Raw genomic sequence first — 20865 nt, 5'->3', positions numbered from 1 at the left:
TCTACAGTGAGTTTGCGGTTCTGTCCTAAGTGGTCTGCTCACTACTTATTTTGTAGAAAGAAGCTGACAGCTCCAAAGGACAGGAAGGAAGTGAGGAGTCTGATGTGAGGCGTAAGAAAGTGGAAGTGCTGAAGGTATGTACTGGAAGTGATACAGGTTTTCCTAGAGGAAATGGAAACCCGAGATAGAAAGTTGTGTTCTTAAGTCTTTCGTAGTAAACCAACTTATTCTCTTGCCTTAACTTTTCTTTCCCTTTTATCCCTCACTTTTCCATTTCTGAAAAATAGCATTTTGCTCTCTTCATGTCATATTTATGGAGAGCAATTTGATGAAGCAGCATAAATACATGAAACTATCACACAAGTAACCTTAAGAAGAGAAAATGGTAACCCTAAAAGTGAAAAACATAATCTCTGTTTCTGTGAAGACAAGTTTGTGCATAATAGTCATAGTTGTAAATTTTTATTTCCATTTGACTGTACCTGCATCTATTTTCATTCCAGAAGTACTTACTGAGCAGCTGCTGTGTGTTGGCAGCCCGTTTAGGTGCTGGGCATGCAGCTTAGGTTTGTGTTCTGGAACCACACACACCCACTTTTTTTGGCCAATAAGGAAATATTTTTATAGACCTGGACAAACAAACAGGCAAACCTGCGCCTTTCTTTCTGGCACTAGCTGTGCTGATTGTCTTCATTTCCAGGCCCAGGTGAGCGCCCGCGCGGCTGTGCTGAAGGAGCAGCTAGAACGTAGGAGGAAGGAGGCGTACGAGAGAGAGAAGAAGCTGTGGGAGGAGAATGTGAGCCTTGCCCCTGTCGTCCTGCCGGGCTCCTGCCCGCCCGCTTTCACTGCGTGCTGCGCCAGCCTTATGGTTCTGTGGTCCTATTTTCTCCCTCTCGTTCATTTCCCCTACATCTCTCTGTCTCTGTCATCATTTAAGGACGATCCATATGGAAGTTATTTTGGGGTTTGATTTGAGGTGAGAACCCAATGTGTTTTATTTAGTCTTTTTTATTGCCAAGTAGCTAATCAAAGTCCCAGCATCACTTAGTGCCTGCAACGTTTCTTCTGCCCCTGATCTGCAATGCTGCCTGTGAGAGACTAGACGCCCGTGTGTCCTGGAGGATGATTCCACGTCTGTTCCCCAGGGCCCCGTTGTGCTTGTAATTATGGGTTTAGAATATATTTAATTCTTGGAAAGCTTCTTCCCTCATTTCCCCTTCACTCTTCTTTTTCATTTGTTTTCCTTACTTACTTGCTCTCTTTTTCTCTAAGAGGTACAGTTTAGAGTAATATTTTTTATTTTTTCTTTTCTTAAATCCTGTTGGGATTTTGATCATACTACCTTAAACCTACAAATTAACTTAAGAAGAACTGACGTGTTTATAATAGTCTTTATCCAGAAGCGTGTTAAATATCTACATTTACTTGTATCTTTTATATCTCTTACATAATTTTGATCATTTTTAACTCATACTTGTTATATTTCTTATAAAGCTCATTTCTTGATGGTTTATAATTCCATTTCTGCTTTTAAACGTTTGGTTTTTTCTAACAGAATAGTGCTGATATTTGGAGAAATTGTTGGATTTTGCTTATCTCTTATGCAGTGAGTGTGCCTGTTCTACCAATGTTGAGGGGTTTCAGTATGCAACAATATCACTGACAGGCAGTCATGATATACATCATAACAGTAATTGCTACAGTTCATAATTGTTTATTGTATGCAAGGCAAATTATAACCACTGCCCATGGGTCGCTTTGCTTACTCTTTACGACTTTACAAAGCAGATAAAGAAAGATAAAACAATTAGATGAGGTCACATTTTCAGGAAGTATGGAATTGGGATAGGAACCTGTGCCTGTCAGGTATCAAAGTCTTAGTATTCATAGGCAGTACGCCTAACTCCCCTGCCTTCTTTGAGTTTTGCCTTTTATTACCACTTTATTCTTTCTGCATCGGCCAGAACTTCTAGGACAGAGTTAAATAGTAATAGGGATAATACTTTTGTTCCTGTCTTTAATGGAAATACTTTAGTCATTTCTCTGTTATGTATGGTAAAATAGTAAGGAATATAATTTTACGTCTGGGTTTTACAGTTTTTATCAGACTTGTGTTTTGGCGTTTTATCAGATGTCTTTTGTGTTATCTCTTAACATGATTGTGTTTCTTCTGAATCCACCCGTTGATGTCATATATAGGGAGATTCTCGTACCATATTCCTAAAGAAAAAGAACCATTTAGCTATGAAGCATGAGTGAAAGGGACAGAACTCCAGAAATCAGAATAAGTCTAAGGGTGTTTTGATAGTTCCCTTTCGTTTTCTCCTCCCAGCAATTTTAATTTCTCACCCTCTGCTAGTTACTGTTTTTCTCTGTAGTTTCTGGAGTCCAACAGTGGACAACTCTCGTCTTGTTTGCCACATCATGAACAAGTCTTGACTACGAGACAATAACTGTCACAGGGTATCTCATCTTCCTCCCAGATCATAATTACTATTATCTGGTACTTATCTTCTGGCCTACTGGTCCCAGTCTTCCCTGGCTTCAGATTGTTATGCTGTTTAAATCATGTTTTAATTCTAGTGCTTTTACTTTCCCCCTTTTTTTTTTTGCATTTCATTTTTTTAACTTTTTTATATAGCAGGTTCTTACTAGTTATCCATTTTATACATATTAGTGTATATATGTCAATCGCAATCTCCCAATTCATCCCAACACCACCCCCGCCACTTTCCCCCCCTTAGTGTCCATACATTTGTTCTCTACATCTGTGTCTCTATTTCTGCCCTGCAGACCAGTTCCTCTGTACCATTTTTCTAGGTTCCCCGTATATGCGTTAATATACCATATTTGTTTTTCTCTTTCTGACTTACTTCACTCCATATGACAGTCTCTAGGTGCATCCACGTCTGTACAAATGACCCAGTTTCGTTCCTTTTTTATGGCTGAGGAATGTTCCATTGTATATATGTACCACATCTTCTTTATCCATTTGTCTGTCAGTGGGCATTTAGGTTGCTTCCATGACCTGGCCATTGTAAATAGTGCTGCAATGAACATTGGTGTGCATGTGTCTTTTTGAATTATGGTTTTCTCTGGGTATATGCCCAGTAGTGGGATTGCTGGATCATATGGTAATTCTATTTTTAGTTTTTTAAGGAACCTTCATACTGTTCTCCATAGTGGCTGTATCAGTTTACATTCCCACCAACAGTGCAAGAGGGTTTCCTTTTCTCCAACCCTCTCCATCATTTATTGTTTATAGATTTTCTGATGATGCCCGTTCTAACTGGTGTGAGGTGATACCTCATTGTGGTTTTGATTTACATTTCTCTAATAATTAGTGATGTTGTGCAGCTTTTCATTTGCTTCTTGGCCATCTGTATGTCTTCCTTGGAGAAATGTCTATTTAGGTCTTCTGCCCATTTGTGGATTGGGTTGTTTGTTTTTTTTTAATATTGAACTTCATGAGCTGTTTGTATATTTTGGAGATAAATCCTTTGTCTGTTGATTGGTTTGCAAATATTTTCTCCCATTCTGAGGGTTGTCTTTTTGTCTTGTTTCTACTTTGCTTTGCAAAAGCTTTTAAGTTTCATTAGGTCCCATTTGTTTATTTTTGTTTTTATTTCCATTACTCTACGAGGTGGATCAAAAAAGATCTTGCTGTGATTTATGTCAAAGCGTGTTCTTCCTATGTTTTCCTCTGAGAGTTTTATACTGTCCGGCCTAACATTTAGATCTCTAATCCATCTTGGTTTTATTTTTATGCATGGTATTAAGGAGTGTTCTAATTTCATTCTTTTACATGTAGCTGTCCAGTTTTCCCAGAATCACTTATTGAGGAGGCTGTCTTTTCTCCTTTGTATATACTTGCCTCCTTTGTCATAGACTAGTTGACCATAGGTGTGTGGGTTTATTTCTGGACTTTCTATCCTGTTCCATTGATCTATATTTCTCTTTTTGTGCCAGTACCATATTGTCTTGATTACTGTAGCTTTGTAGTATAGTCTGAAGTCAGGGAGTCTGATTCTTCCAGCTCTGTTTATTTCCCCTCAAGACTGCTTTGGCTATTCGGGGCCTTTTGTGTCTCCATACAAATTTTAAGATTTTTTGTTCTAGTTCTGTAAAAAATGCCATTGGTAATTTGATAGGGATTGCATTGAATCTGTAGATTGCTTTGGGTAGTAGTATAGTCATTTTAACAATATTGATTCTTCCAATCCAAGAAAATGGTATATCTCTCCACCTATTTGTATCATCTTTCATTTCTTTCACCAGTGTCTTAGAGTTTTCTGCATACAGGTCTTTTGTCTCCCTAGGTAGGTTTATTCCTAGGTATTTTATTCTTTTTGTTGCAGTGGGAAATGGGAAGGTTTCCTTAATTTCTCTTTCAGATTTTTCATTATTAGTGTATAGGAATGCAAGAGATTTCTGTGCATTAATTTTGTATCCTGAAACTTTACCAAATTCATTGATTAGCTCTAGTAGTTTTCTGGTAGCATCTTTAGGATTCTCTATGTATAGTATCATGTCATCTGCCAACAGTGACAGTTTTACTTCTTCTTTTCCAATTTGTATTTCTTCTATTTTATTTTATTTCTTTTTCTTCTCTGATTGCCATGGCTAGCACTTCCAAAAGTATGTTGAATCATAGTGGCGAGAGTGGACATCCTTGTCTTGTTCCTGATCTTAGAGGAAATGCTTTCAGTTTTTCATCACTGAGAATGATGTTGGCTGTGGGTTTGTCATATATGGCCTTCATTATGTTGAGATAGGTTCCCTCTTTGCCCACTTTCTGGAGATTTTTTATCATAAATGGGTGTTGAATTTTGTCAAAAGCTTTTTCTGCATCTATTTAGATGATCATATAGTTTTTATTCTTCAATTTGTTAATATGGTGTATCACATTGATTGATTTGCGTATATTGAAGAATCCTTGCATCCCTGGGATAAATCCCACTTGATCATGGTGTATGATCCTTTTAATATGTTGTTGGATTCTGTTTGCTAGTATTTTGTTGAGCATTTTTGCATCTGTAATCACCAGTGATATTGGTGTGAAATATTCCTTTTTTGTAGTCTTTGTCTGGTTTTTGTATCACGGTGATGGTGGCCTCGTAGAATGAGTTTGGGAGTGTTCCTTCCTCTGCAATTTTCTGGAAGAGTTTGAGAAGGATGGGTGTTAGGTCTTCTCTAAATGTTTGCTAGAATTCACCTGTGAAACCATCTGGTCCTGGACTTTTGTTTGTTGGATTTTTTTTTTTTTTCCCGGTACATTGGCCTCTCTCTGTTGTGGCCTCTCCCGTTGCGGAGCACAGGCTCCGGACGCACAGGCTCAGCGGCCACGGCTCACAGGCCCAGCCACTCCGCGGCATGTGAGATCCTCCTGGAACGGGGAACGAACCCGTGTGCTCTGCATCGGCAGGCGGAATCCCAACCCCTGTGCCACCAGGGAAGCCCTGTTGGAAGATTTTTAATCACAGTTTCAATTTCAGTGCTTGTGATTGGTCTGTTCATATTTTCTATTTCTCCCTGGTTCAGTCTCCGAAGGTTGTGCTTTTCTAAGAATTTGTCCATTTCTTCCAGGTTGTCCATTTTATTGGCATAGAGTTGCTTGTAGTAATCTCTCATGATCTTTTGTATTTCTGTGGTGTCAGTTGTTACTTCTCCTTTTTCATTTCTAATTCTATTGATTTGAGTCTTCTCCCTTTTTTTCTTGATGAGTCTGGCTAATGGTTTATCAATTTTGTTTATCTTCTCAAAGAACCAGCTTTTAGTTTTATTGATCTTTGCTATTGTTTCCTTCATTTCTTTTTCATTTATTTCTGATCTGATCTTTATGCTTTCTTTCCTTCTGCTAACTTTGGGTTTTGTTTGTTCTTCTTTCTCTAGTTCCTTTAGGTGTAAGGTTATAGACTGAGATTTTTTTTGTTTCTTGAGGCAGGCTCATATTGCTATAAACTTCCCTCTTAGAACTGCTTTTGCTGTATCCCATAGGTTTTGAATTGTCGTGTTTTCGTTGTCATTTGTCTCTAGTTATTTTTTGATTTCCTCTTTGATTTCTTCAGTGATCTCTTGGTTATTTAGTAACGTATTGTTTAGCCTCCATGTGTTTGTGTTTTTTACGTTTTTTTCCCTGTAATTGATTTCTAATCTCATAGCGTTGTGTTCAGAAAAGATACTTGATATGATTTCAGTTTTCTTAAATTTACTGAGGCTTGATTTGTGACCAAAGATGTGATCTATCCTGGAGAATGTTCCATGTGCACTTGAGAAGAAAATGTAATCTGCTGTTTTTGGATGGAATGTCCTATAAGTATCAACAAAACCTATCTGGTCTATTGTGTCATTTAAAGCTGTGTTTCCTTATTAATTTTCTGTCTGGATGATCTGTCCATTGGTGTAAGTGAAGTGTTAAAGTCCCCCACTACTATTGTGTTACTGTTGAGTTCCTCTTTTATAGTTGTTAGCAGTTGCCTTATTTATTGAGGTGCTCCTGTGTTGGGTGTGTATATATTTCTAAGTGTTATATCTACTTGGATTGATCCCTTGATCACTATGTAGTGTCCTTCCTTGTCTCTTTTAACATTCTTTATTTTAAAGTCTGTTTTGTCTGATGTGAGAATCGCTACTCCAGCTTTCTTTTGATTTCCATTTCCATGGAATATCTTTTTCCATCCCCTCACTTTCAGTCTGTATGTGTCCCTAGGTCTGAAGTGGGTCTCTTGTTGATGGCATATAGATGGGTCTTATTTTTGTATCCATTCAGCGAGCCTTGTCTTTTGGTTGGAGTATTTAATCCATTTACGTTTAAGGTACTTATTGATATGTATGTTCCTATTACCATTTTCATAATTGTTATGTTTTGGTTTTCTTTTGCGGTACACAGGCCTCTCACTGTGTGGCCTCTCCCATGGTGGAGCACAGGCTCCGGACGCGCAGGCTCAGCGGCCATGGCTCAGGGGCCCAGCCGCTCCGTGGCATGTGGGATCTTCCCCGGACCGGGGCACGAACCCGTGTCCCCTGCATTGGCAGGCGGACTCTTAACCAGTGCGCCACCAGGGAAACCCATGGGTTTGTTATTGTGGGTCCTTTTCTTCTCTTATGTTTCCCACTTAGAGAAATTCCTTTAGCATTTGTTGTAGGGCTGGTTTGGTGGTGCTGAATTCTCATAGCTTTTGCTTGTCTATAAAGCTTTTGATTTCTCCATCAAATCTGAATGAGATCTTTGCTGGATAGAGTAATCTTGGTTGTAGATTCTTCCCTTTCATCACTTTAAATATATCGTGCCACTCCCTTCTGGTTTGTAGAGTTTCTGCTGAGAAATCAGCTATTAACCTTATGGAAGTTCCTTGTATGTTATTTGTCATTTTTCCCTTGTTGCTTTCAGTAATTTTTCTTTGTCTTTAATTTTTGTCAGTTTGATCACTGTGTGTCTCAGCGTGTTTCTCCTTGGGTTTATCCTACCTGGCATTCTCCGTTCTTTCTGGACTTGGGTGGCTATTTCATTTCCTATGTTATGGTGTGAGTATGAAATAATTGCTGTGCTAACTTATTGCCTCTTCTGCAAGAGAATGTTGTAGCAACCACATTTGTCAGAAGTAGAAATATCTCATCTTCATAGTCAGAGCTAGTAATTTGTCCTCTTAGCCAAATCCTTGCAAACTTACCTGATGTGGAAAAGAGGGTGAGCTTAGCTTTGGTGGCCTCTGTATAGTGGCATGCGGAACAGTCTACTTTTGTTCTCTTGGGCCCAGGAAACAGAAACATTTCGTCCTTTGCTGATTTGCACAGTGGGGCAGTTTCTATCAGGGTGACTCATTATGAAACTGCCTGTGTATCCTTTTTAATCAGCTTTCCTTGGGTTGAGCCTGCTGCTGTCATCCTTGTGTTCAGCTGCAGGATCGCAGTTGCAAGCTTTAAGGGCCATCGCTCCCTCCTAGTTTATAGTTTAGTCTTTAGTAATCCATTCTGGCCGTCTGCATAGCACATGAAGGTGATTGTGAGAGGAAGGTAGCCATTAAATACAGTGAGGAGCTTATGCTTAGTGCAGATTAGCCTTATTTTAAGAATGTGATCTGTTATGCAGAGCTGCACGGGGCTTCTGAGTATTTGATGACAGCAGCCTGCGTGGTGACACCCTGGAGTCTTAGAGGTGGGTCAGTGCTCCACGTCTGTCCCCTCGGTGTGCCTGCAGAGGCCCTCACTGTGCTGCCTGTATATGCACCTTGTATGGTTCCTTACACAAGGCGGAGCAGATGGCTGTGTCATCGTTCATGTTGTGGTTGGCACGTGGGACCCTGGAAGAGCACCTTGATCACTGGGAGATGTTTCCTTTTCTCCCAGTCACATAGGCACCGCTCAGGTTCGTGATTTAGAACGTCACACTTCTAACAGCTCAAGTTAGTATATCTCAGAGAACGCAAGCATGAGGTTTGTCATTATATTTCTTTCCCAAAATCTGCCCTTGGTGGGTTGAAACATAGCCCACAAGCATGTTTAAACGTGGTCTTGAGCACATCTTGTAGGATGGTTTTCTAAAGCGCAGTTCCCCAAGCAGGCTTCCTTTCCATCACTTGTTCCTCACTGTGCTGCCCGTTGGGTGAGGTCGTGACCCCGTCATCTAAGCTGTCACAGCCTGGTGCCCAGTCTACACACTTCTTCGCATCAATTCAGGCGGCATGTTGGTGAATGTCTGCTCCTTGGTTAGGTCAGAGACTGTGTTTTGAATATGATGACTTCCTCTTTTATTGCATTTCACTCTTCGTTGTGTATTTCATGTCTGTGTTTGTCCCATTCTTCGGACACAGGCCTATAAGCTTCCCCCAGGGTGGACACACTGCCCTCATCTTGGCTACCTCAGAATCTTCTCTCCTTAGTCTCGCCATCTAATCTCATCCATCTAAATAGACACATCCTGAGGTCACTTTGGAATCATGCTCTCTGAGCCAAGTCTCACTGGATATTAACAGAGTTCCAGAGGTCTCTGAAATATATGTTTGACATCAAAGGATTCAAGAACATCAAAGAGAATCAGGATTCCACTTATGCCGAGGAATCCTCTGATGATCTTCCTGACATCAGGCTGGCTTTCCCCAAGCAGCAGGAGCAGAGTGTCCTCAGTTGGTGGAGGAGGGGAAGGGGAGCACCTCTGGAAGCACTGTTAGGTGTTATGTTCCAGCAAGTGTACTTTACAGACTGTGTCCAGTGGTGGCTTGGCTTTGAGCAGGTGCTCTGCATTCTTATCATAAGACCTTTATTGCTGGGCAGCTGCACACGTGCACAGGAGCAATTCTGACTCCTCAGATGGCAGCTGGAGCCCAGCCTCTTCTGCCAGAGGCTGCCCTAGACCTCATACACCCACCAGTACACTTGCACGAGCAACCACATGCTTATAGTACAGTCCAGGAAAAGCTCCCGTAGAAGTCTTGGCTCTCTAAGCCATGTAAAACCAGTGTAAATTTTTTTAAATTTTAATGGTAGATCTGTCTTAGATAGTTCTAAAGCGCACACAAATGACAGATATTATGGCTATATTCCTGATAGATAATACTAGTTCCTAGTGCAGCACAACTTTGTATTTCCTCATGTTTTTTCACAAAGGGTTTTACGGTGGCGACATTAATTAAACTGTGGCAGTGAGCCTGGCTTTTGAGGTGCAACAGGCAAGCAGCCCCCTTTCGTTTGGGAGAATTATTTCATTGTGTGCACTTTTGGAAAGACCGTTGAACAAGGTGCCCTGGCTTCTCCCAGCTGCGGCACAGGCCGGTGATCTAAGGTGGACCAGCTGGACCTTCTCCAGGGCGTGAAGTTTGAGCAGGTTAGAAGTTGGAGTTGATTTAATCAAGCGAGAGAACCTGGTGAAGGCAGGAGTGAGCTTCTGCTGCCAGATCCATGCAGCTACCCCGGCTCCTGTTCTCTTCTCGTGGAGGGCTTCCCTTTGCTTTGTGATCCGCCTACAGCTCTCTTCTCTCTTCTCCCCGCTCCCCTCCTCTCTTCCAACTCCATCCCCCGCATCTCCTTCCCCCAGAGTTAGTTTCTGTTGCTTTCAGCCAAAGAACCTTAACAGATTGATTGGGTATCGTGCTCTGCATGGGACCTGGCGAATAGCAGCAGCAGTGAGTTCACCAGGAATTCTGTGGCTCGTGCTGTGCAGAGCTGTGCTGGAGTGGTGAGGACAGCGGCAGGCTGGGAGTCAGGAGACCTGGGTCTAGTCTCAGCTCTGCCAGTTAGTTAGCCTGTTTGGGGGACTGCCTCAATGTTTGGGGGCCTTGATTGCCTCATCCATCTCTAATGTTGTTGTGTCTCAATGTTGCCTTGAAAAATAACCTTCACAGTGTAAGTACTTAGGTCCAGTTTAATCTACAAGAGTGGATAAAAGTTATTTTACCAAGTAATTGTTTGAACAGGAAGTCTAATTTAGCACAAGCTAGATGTATTATAGGTACTTATGTGTCCGTTCCTACTCTAACTCAGGAGTGGCTAACATGGTATTTCAGGTTGGGCTTAGCATTATTCCACTCCCGGAAATGTGCATTAAAGGTTTGATTGTATGTATGTTGATACATTTTTACCCAGTAAGACCACCTATCTTTAATTGGATTCTTAAGAGTATCCTTGATCTAACAAACGGTAAAAATCACTGCCTTAATTATTCGGATTCTTTGGCATGTATACCCAATTTTATAAATTTTTCTTTTTGGCACACTTAGTGGTAAAAATTGTAGTACTAAATAGGACTTTAGAATGGAGAATGATTTTCATGTGTGATGATAGAGGTTTTCCACCCAAATAACAATGTTGCTTTTCCCAGGCAGCGTATATGCTCATATTGTAAGTAAAACATACAAGGAAGATAGGTTCAGTTTTTTAAAATGGTAGCAATATATTTAGTAATCTAAAATTCAGTGAAAAATAGAATTAGGGAAATTCAGAGACTATATTTTGAGTACGAGTTTCTTTTGAATTGCGTTGAACCCTTTCTTGTGTATTTCATTTGTGTTCTGTCTTTGTCGTGTTCTCTAGAGCTGCCACATAGGCCTACAAAGCCTCCCCTAGGGTGGACGCACTTACCCTTCTGGCTACCTCGGCATGTTCCTATTCTCAGACATGCTTACAAATGCATTATAGTAGTGCTAGTTCAGAAAAAAAATTCAGATACAAACACTTACATGTTTGGTACTTCAAAGACAAGGCTTTGAGAAGTTAAATATGAATTTGCTAACATTTGGCCAAGATGTATCTTTAGGCTACATAAAATTATGTGTGAACTTGCTCTGTACTCAAAATATTAAATCAGCGCATTTAATAAAATTTTTCTAATATACATTAAAATCTTACTAGTCATTCAGCATATAGAGATGAAATAGTATTTATATTTATACTTCAATAGTAGCTAAACTTATAATTCCATGTATTTATAGACCTGGCCTCAGTATTTGGTGAAATTTTTAGTTTTGTCATTAGGTGGCATTGCTGGTTAATTTTTCAGCAAATAGTAAAACTAACAGATAAAATAGAAGGAGTTTTACAGTGATAATTAAAAATCTTGTGGAAATATAAGCAGTATGAAAAAGTCTTGAATTTATTAACCTGATAAAATAAACGGTGATAAAATAGCTAGGGGAAAAAAAATCTTCTAAAGCAATTTGTTTCTTAAACCTGACTTATGAAACTTTCAAGTCAGTGTTGACTTGTGCATTAGTGTCCTAATGCAATTTTGTTTTTTAAACTTTGAATTTTGAAGAACTGTTACAATAAAGTAGTATTCTAGACATAACCAGGTGATCAATTTGTAACAAAATTGGGTTATTTGTTTTTTGTTTTATGGTTTTTTCTTCTATGAAACTTTGTTTTGTTTTCTTAATTAATTTTTGTGTTGTTTTACCATATTCAGTCATCTTTCTGAATTAAGGGCTCAATCTAATGTTTTCTCTTTTGACAAATTTAAAGATACATTATTATCTTCTATCTCAAGGTCTGGTTAATACTGAATAGCATTAACGTTTCTGGCTAAAAATAATATATCCATGATGTTTACACAGAAGGCCCAAGTTCTCCTGCGCTAGTAAGTTACTGATGTGTGTTACCTTGGCTTATAAAGGTGTTACCACGTCTCGGTAGTTACCCTGAATTACCCTTAATTTTTCAATAACTGAATTAGTTTTGTTATAAAGTATTTCTAAGAGTCAGTTGGGTGTTCTGTTTGTTTTTGTTCTTTGCTTTAGATTTCATATATCTTTCTTTGCTTGTTTGTTATCTCAGGTTCTTTTGCTATGTTTAGCTTAGCTGACCCGGGGAGAGACTAGTACATGTTTGATTATAGAACGTAAGCGTTTCCTGAAGGCTGCAGACGATCCTTCTTATAAAGGTGCCAATGACTTTCTTACACAGTGAATCAGATGTCTTAGAGACTCTGTCTGTACCAGTCGTTAGCCATATGTATGGCAGCAAGACAGATTTTAATATACTACAGAGTAGAATTTTAATAGTCATGTGTGAAACTTTTTCTTCATTAAATTGCCTTTTGTTGATTAAAAGAAAAGACTTCCTTTCAAAGATGAGTAGCGTGCAGAGAATTTAACAGAGATAGTCCTGCTGGACTGAATTTGATTGTCATTGGTCTCAGGCCCTGTTTAACTCATAGCACTTTATCAATAAGCAGATTTTTTTTCTGTTACTTGAGGTTTCTCTTAAGGTTGAGACTAATATAGGAATGACTCTAATATATTTTACAACTTAAGACTATAAGGTCAAAATAAAGGGTTTTCAATCCCTTTATATGTGACTTTTGCCATTAACTAAGGACAAATTTGCTAAGTATTCCATAGAGGTTTTTAAATTCTTCTTAGGTCACATATCTCCAGTTTCAGAGAGTTGTGCCAGTGTCTTGTTTAAATTGTATAAGAATTATGTGTGTGTGTGTGGATAAACATTAAAAAGAACTATAGATAAATGAAATGCAATTAGCCAGAGCAGGGGTATATGGGTGAATTTTATTTTCTTTTATTAAGAGTTTCCTTAATGTTCTTATTCTAGGCAGCTGACCAGTGATTTTGGGAATGACTTTTGAGATAGTCTCTGTAAGCATCAATGAAAATTGTATCGGAGGCTGAGAAGGGAGGTTGGTGCTATTCTTACTTCAGTGAAATTGACTAAATTCATATTATCACTCTTGTTTATTCATACAATTAAATTACTCTTGATCACTTTTTTATCTTAGATTTTTAAAAATTTGTAATGTAAGGTATTTGTGTTTCAGGTTTCTGCTTCATACTGACTTCTATAAAACCTTTGCATACGGTGCTAACACTTTCATTTCTGATTCTGCACTGATAGGAGGGTTTTGTTCTGTGCTGTGCTCTAGAGATCAGAAACTTGCTTTGTGTAAACTTCTTCATCTCGTCAGGGACTGAAACCGGATTCTGAGTGTTTAAGGCAAATAACCCTATTTAATGGAAACTAAATAAGTGTTTGCTGAACTATAATAACTACTACTATTTATTAGGCACACAGCTGTGCACTTTACACATTTAATCCAGTGAGTACCGCATTCCCATCTTAGAGAGGTTTGGGGTCCAGAGAGGCTAAGAAACACTGAGGGCAGGTGGGCCAGAGCTGTGGGCCCCTCCTGCCTGTGTGCACTCGCGGGGCTGTGTGCGGGGCTGCCCGACCTCACACTCTTTCCCTGGGCTGGAGTTCCTTCTTCCCCAGAGCACTGAGCACACATCTGCCCACTTTATTTCACTGCAGCATGCTGATTGATTTATCTGTTCCCTGTTCTCTTCTAGTTTATAGTCCTTTCAGAGAAAGCACTTTGTCATCATTTTGGTGTTTCCTCCTTTTTTGAAAATTGCTTACTGCAATTAGTTCTGGTCTATTATATACCGGGTTTTTTCCTAACTTGATTGAGCTGTAACCCTCAAATAATTCTCAGATTCTCCAATCAGTAATTACTGATTTAAATAAAATGGCAGATTAATTTGTTTCCTTCAAAGTAATCATCTAGGGAAGTAACATACTTTCTTAAAAGTGCTGCTATTTGATCAGAGCCAATTGACGTATGCTTATATTTCCTCAGAATCTATGGTAATAAGACAATCAAAGTTTTAACACGTTTCTATATAATTTTTCAGGTAGATAATACTCAGTTTTGTGAGCTCTAGATTTTTTTTAAGTTATTTATAATAACATTAAATATCAGTATACTTCAACAGTGCTGAACTGTGGGATTAAAGCAATGTTTCCATCTTCCTCTTCTTGTTTTAATAAGGACTTTATTTTCTTTGGAGCATTTTTAGGTTCACCGCAGAATTGAAAGGACAGTGCAGAGATTTCCCATGTACCCCCTTGTCCCCCACATGCATACAGCCTCCCCCATTATCAACATCCCCCACTAGATGGTACATTTGTTACAGTGGATGGACCTGCATGGACACATCCTCACCGAAAGTTCATAGTTTACAGTATGGTTCATTGTTAGTGTTGTGCCTTCTGTGGTTTGGAGAAATGTATAATGACATGTATCCATCATTATAGCATCATATATGGTGTCTTCAGGCCCTGCAAGCCCTCTGTGCTCTGCCTGCTCATCCCTCCCACCCACCCCCACTCCCTCACCAGCCCCTGCGACCACTGATCTCTTTACTGTCTCTGTAGTTTTGCCTTTTTCAGAATGTCATATGGCTAGAAACTTAAAGGAGGTAGCCTTTCAGACTGACTTCTCTCACTCAGGAATATGCATTTAGGGTTCCTCCTTGTGTTTGCATGGCTAGATACCTCATTTCTTTTTAGCACTGAATACTCTTCCATGTATGTACTGGTTTTTTAATCCATTCATCTTGGTTGCTTCCAAGTTTTGGCAATTACAAATAAAACTGCTGTAAACATCTGTGTGCAAGTTTCTGTGTAGACATAAGATTCCAACTCATCCTGAGTATATGCCAGGGAGCCCAGTTGTGATTGTATGGAGTAAGAGTATACTTAGTTGTGTAAGAAACCACCAAACTGTCTTCCAAAGTGGCTGTGCCATTTTGCGTTCCCACCCATGTGGACTGAGAGTTCCTGTTGCTCCACATCGTTCAGCAGCATTTGTTGTTGTCACTGCTGTGGGTTTTAGCCACCATAGTAGGTGTGCAGTGGTGTTACCTTGTTTTAATTTGCAGTTCCCTAATGTCATATGATGTGGAGCATCTTTTCATAGGCTTCATTGCCTTCTGTATCTTCTTTGGTGAGGTGTCTGTTCAGATCTTTTGCCCCCGTTTTTTTTAAATTTATTTAATTTATTTATGTTCGGCTGTGTTAGGTCTTCGTTGCTGCGCGGGGGCTTTCCCTAGTTGTGGCGAGCGGGGGCTACTCTTCGTTGTGGTGCGCAGGCTTCTCATTGCGGTGGCTTCTCTTGTTGTGGAGCATGGGCTCTAGGTGCTTGGGCTTCAGTAGTTGTGGCATGTGGGCTCAGTAGTTGTTTGCTCATTTTTTAATTGGGTTTTCATATTTTTGAGTTTTAAGAGTTTTTTGTGTATTTTGATTAACAGTCCTTTGTTTTTATTTCGTTTGTAAATATGTTCTCCCAGTCTGTGGCTTGTCTTCTCATTCTTTTGACAATGTCTTTCACAGAGCAGAAGTTTTTAATATTGATGAAACCAGCTTATTAATTCTCTTTCATGGTTGTGCCTTTGGTGTTATATCTAAAAAGTCATTGCCAAACCCAGGGTCACCTGGATTTTCTCCTATGTTATCTTTTAGGAGTTTTATAGTTTTGAGTTTTACATGTAGGTCTGTAATCAATTGTGAGTTAAGATCTGTGAAGGGTGTAAGGTTGTTTGTTTGCCTGTGGGGGTCCAGTTACTCCAGCACCACTTGTTGCTAAGAAGACTGTCCTTTCTCCACTGAATTGCCTTTGCTCCTTTGTTAAATGTTAGTTGACTCTATTTCTGGGCTCTGTTCTGTTCAGTTGATTTGTTTGCTCTACTTTCATTAGTGTCACACTATCTTGATTAGTGTAGTTTCTAGTAAGTCTTGAAGTCAGGTAGTATCATTCCTCCAACTTAGTTCTTCTCCTTCAATACTGTGTTAGCTATTTCCATCTCCTTTTGAGCAAAACAGATATTGGTGTAAAATGAAAGTACAGAAAAGTAAATATTAGAATTGGATTACTGTCTTATGCTTAGAAGATGCTCAATAAATATTGTGTTTGAAATATTGGTATTTACTCAACAGAAATTCTTGTTTACTGGTTTGAAGAAGAGATAGAAGTTGGGAGTGACTTGCTGCCATGTTCCTGTGAGCATACTGCGAAATGCCATTTCCTTATATTTACTGAAAGTTCAGAACATCATTTCACATTGTTTACAGAGTCTAAATGTCAAGATAAAAGCAAAAACATATATGAATATAACAAATGGTATTTTTAGTGAAGTAAATCTTATTACCTGTAATTTTCAATTCTTCCTTTCTTATTTATGTTGACATTTTTATAATCAGGGCTCTCATGTTGGGTAATTGATATTCAGACTTTAAGACTGTGCCAAACTTGTAGAATTTGCAGAACCATTTCTTTTTGAAGTATAAGATTAGTAAATAATCTCTTTTTTTCACCAAATTTTATAATGGATTAAAATTAGAGTAAGAGGACTAATGTTTAATCTTTTAGAAGGCTGTGAAACATTGTTAATGCAATGGAAAGGAGTTATTTAGTACCACATGGTGCATGATTAGGTTTACATGTGAGGCCAGAGATGTTTCTCTGTGTCCGCTGATCTTTCCCCAGCACCTAGTACATTGCCTTTTGCACAAAAAAACTTGAGGAATGAAGAAAACTCCTTGTGGTTAGAGTATGTAGGCAGTGACCTTATATACACCATTTACCTCTTCATGCAAATATGAATTCCCCAATGTACTTACATTCTTTGTTACAGTTGGTGGCCAAAGGAATAAAGAACTCTGATGTGTCTCCACCTTCAGGACAGCAGGAAACAAGTGGCTCTCCATCAAAGCAACAGATGAGACCTGTTATTTCTGTGACTTCTGCTTTGAAAGAAGTGGGTATGGTAAGTTTCATAAAATCTAGAACTCCTCAAAGTCAAAAGATTATTAAAAGGATTAAATTTAATGAAATTACATTAATTCCTAATATCCCATTAAGTTTTTCTAGGGAAAAAATTACTTCTTAAGATTTTCATGTGTGGTTTACTCTGAATATTGGAGGCTCACTGGTCTTAGGTTTTATATCTAAGACCACCTGGTAGGTAAGAATATATTGAAATGATTCTCTTTTTTACTTTAAAAGACTGTTGGACAAAAAAAATACAGAAATGTATGAAAAACAATGCAGAAAATGTTTTTATACCCTAGCACTCACAATTAGCCAAGGTTCACTTTTTAAACAAATAATGTCTCTCTGGTACTTAATTAACTCTTGGAATAGTGTCCAGGACGTGTACATGTATTTAAACCTTTTTGGCATAGCAAATGGTAGAGGACTCAGCATAATTGCACTTAATTCATCAATCATTTCTTTAACCTTCTACTTTTGAATCTCTGTCATGTCATATGGATAGTAAAACAGAGAACTGTGGGCAAGTAACAAGTTTAAACTTGGAAGTATGTTTTGGGCATCTCTCTGAAATGTGAAAAACTCTGTTCTGAGGTTCAGGGAAAGGGGCTCATGGTGTGGAATTTCAGCCTAGAGCTCCGTAGGCAGAGGGAAGAGTCCGAGTCATATTACACCTTACCCTGATTCTGTCCTTTCCTGGTCATTGAAGTCTGCGCCTTTTATTTGTTGAATTTCGCGAAATTTTTGCAGACAGCACTGACGTTATTGGCACACCAGTCTTTTACAGCCTTTGTGTTTGTCTTGAAAATAAGATTGAGTGGGAAATACCAGCCTTGGTCACCCTCAAGGACTTGATATAGGAAGCCACTGTTGCTCAAGCAGGTGTAGTCTCTCTTCTCTCTGGTAACGAGCGTGTGCTGCGTTGTTCACTCCAACTTCAGATGCCCCTGTGCGGGCCCTTCCTGGTCCTCAATCTCACATCCCACGTAGCTGCTCACCTCTCTGGTCGTAGCGACTGCTAATGCCTGCCACTTTACTGGGTAAAATGCTCTTTGTCTGTTTTACATGTATTACTTTAAAACTGACCACTATTTAATAATATTTGAGGTAATCCATGTAACTAAATGGTTTTTCTTTATGTGTCTTCTTGCTAAATACCGCTTCCTTAAAACTATGAGAACCGCTTTTCCTTGCCCTGAGTCTTCCAGATACCTTTGCTTTCGCAGTTTTCATAACTACTAATTTCTTCTTTTCATATATTTACTAGATATTACATATCTAGAATTTACAATTCTAGATCGTCTAGATTACTCTGATTATACTAATCATAAAACAAAATTTATTTTATCCTTATTACCAAGGACTCAGAACTCTTTATTTTTACTCTTTGCTTTGGGAGAAAAGCCAGTTCTCAATTATGTTTAGTAAGTAGTATGGCTTAATAAGAATGTATGTACCTGAAACATAAAGACAGCTTCAAAATAACACAGCCTGTCTTGAATTATTCATCCATCAAAAACTTCCCTAGCTCTGAGTATGTGAATTAATTTTTAAAATTTCTACAGTAAATGTAAAATTACCAAGAATCAGGTGCCAAAGAGGAAGAGAATATAGTTAAATATGTGATCAAGCAATCCAAAAATACGACAAATAATTGAGAATTGGCTCTTCTAGTATATATTACATCTATTAAATGATAATATGTAACTATTTCTCATTGCTGATAATGAAGAAAGCTGTGTTAACATTTTACAGGAATAAAAAGATTGACAAGGAGCATGAAATGTTAATGAAAACAAAAAGTAAAAATATCAAAAATTTTAAGGTGGACTTTTAAAATAACATTATTTCTCACTCTGTCACTGTCTGTGTTTAAAGGACAGAAGTTTGACTGATGCCCAAGAAACCTCAGAAGAAATGCAAAAGACTAACAGTGCTATTTCGGTAGGTACAATTTTCAAATTTTCTCTCTCAATCATTTTACTTAATCGTATACCTATTAAAATACAACATTTTAACTGTTTCAGAGTAAGCGCGAAATACTACGTAGATTAAATCAAAATCTTAAAGCTCAAGAAGATGAAAACGGAAAGCAAAGTCACTCTGAAATCGGTGCAATAATTGTTCACGAAGACGCCAAAGAGAAGGAAAAAGAAAAATCGGTTTCATCGGATCGCAAGAAATGGGAGGCTGGAGGCCACCTGGTGATTCCTGTGGATGAGTTGGCACTGGACACGTCCTTCTCTGTGACTGAAAGTGCGTATGAGCGTGCTCGTGTCCTGCTTGGTGCGGCCCGGCATGCTTAGAGGGGCTGAGAGAGGCTGGGAGGGTTTCTGTAATAGGTGAAACGTGGAGAAGACGATTCAGCTTTCACATGGCAAGGGTTTTCCACAACAGTCTGTAGTGTGAGAGCGGGAACTAGCGGCGCACGTTTAAATTGTGTTACTGTACTTTAGGCCTTTCTCCCACGTTAGAGTCACCTGTTAGCAGGGGTAGTTCTTGGTGAGAATCAGAGTAGTGAACTTCAGCAAAGACCCAGAAGGTCCTGTCGGCATTGAGCAGGGGTGTCGAGAGGGTCTCACGCAGTGATCCCTTTGCGCAGTGATGATTCCTGAGCCGCTGCCCTTTTCTCGCGTTGTTCCTGGCGCTGGAGGTGCAGCAGGGAACCAACAGACACACGTGCTCGCAGGGGGTTCACTTTCTAAAGGGCCGGTCTGTCCAAGCTAAGTAAGTACAGTTCTACGTGAGTTTTCTGATGGACCACTTCGGTAGAATTCTTTCTTGTGTTGGAGAACAGTCCACAGGCTCCACAGCAAGCAGTTCTGTGCTGAGTCCCACTACCCGCCACACACACTCCTGAGCAGTGAGGACACCACAGTGGGTGAGACGGAGCTCCTCCCTGAGAGCAGAGCGCGTGTCAGGGCATTGGTCAGTCGCCAGGAGGTGGTTTCTGGATGGCGTGGCGTGCTGAGGGCTGAGACGCATGAGCTGCCCTGAGCCCAGGACACTGGGGAGAGCCTGGGACCCTGGGGAGCCGATGCAGCTAGCGCGGATGTGAAGGTGAGAATCCCCGAAGCCTCCGGTGAGCGGACCCAGAGCACGGAGAAGCCGCAGCCGGAGCGGACCGTGCCTGCAGAGGGCTGTGTCCACGGCCAGGTAGGAAATAGCTTAGGTTTCGCAGGCCGCGGGGACTGTGCTGCCGCTTCTCCACTCCGACACCGCTGCGCAGGAGCAGCAGCAGGCACTGTGCAGAGGCACTCGTCGGGCTGTGTTTCCAGGATGGTTTTTTTTTAGGGACACTGTGATTTCATAAAATTGTCTTTATATCTTCTTTCTTCTCTCCAACTTCCTCTTCTCCTTTGCTGTCTAGAGTGTTCATGATCGCTTCCTGGGGCGTTTTTATAACAACTATCGTAGAATCCTTGTCAGATCACTCTTGCATCTGTGTTACATTGCTGTCGGCTGCTAGCAGCCACCTCCCAAGAGAGTTAGGATTTTCCTGGTTCTTCTTACGCTGAGTAATTTTGACTTATACCCTAGACACTCTGAATATTCTCTCACAAGGCTCTGGGTCTTGTTTACATCTGATGGAGAACATTGAGAGTTTTGCAGTCGGCCCAGTTAGAGTCAGGTCCTGAGTTCCCATCTGCCTTCTGTGGCCTGTGCTTTCAGTATCGGCTCCTTTTTCAGAGTCTGGCAGTGCTGCTTTGACTTGTCCGGCTGTGTACCACGTGGTGACTGGTCTGGGACCTGGGTGTTCCTCGGTCTGCTGGCTCAGTTTTCAGTCTTTGATACACAACACAGGATCAGAT

General features: G+C 39.9%; 1 protein-coding gene across 7 annotated transcripts in view; it reads left to right on the top strand.

Moving 5' to 3' along the window:
• Window positions 1–20865, top strand: part of NEK1 (NIMA related kinase 1) — a 233037-nt gene that overhangs the window by 148221 nt on the left and 63951 nt on the right. For 5 of the 7 annotated variants that reach the window (XM_079926984.1, XM_079926982.1, XM_079926986.1 and 2 more), the window contains 5 exons: window positions 57–134; window positions 701–796; window positions 16917–17048; window positions 18932–18997; window positions 19081–19309. In XM_079926984.1, coding sequence (XP_079783110.1) covers window positions 57–134; window positions 701–796; window positions 16917–17048; window positions 18932–18997; window positions 19081–19309 — 601 coding nt within the window. The remainder of the gene's footprint in view (window positions 1–56; window positions 135–700; window positions 797–16916; window positions 17049–18931; window positions 18998–19080; window positions 19310–20865) is intronic. The other 2 variants (XM_079926983.1, XM_079926985.1) reach the window with 2 other exon arrangements.

Source organism: Stenella coeruleoalba (assembly GCF_951394435.1).
Source record: "Stenella coeruleoalba genome assembly, chromosome: 7".
Taxonomy (NCBI): Eukaryota; Metazoa; Chordata; class Mammalia; order Artiodactyla; family Delphinidae; genus Stenella; species Stenella coeruleoalba.
The sequence above is the reverse complement of the archived record's forward strand: the minus strand, read 5'-3'. Positions and strand labels throughout refer to the sequence as shown.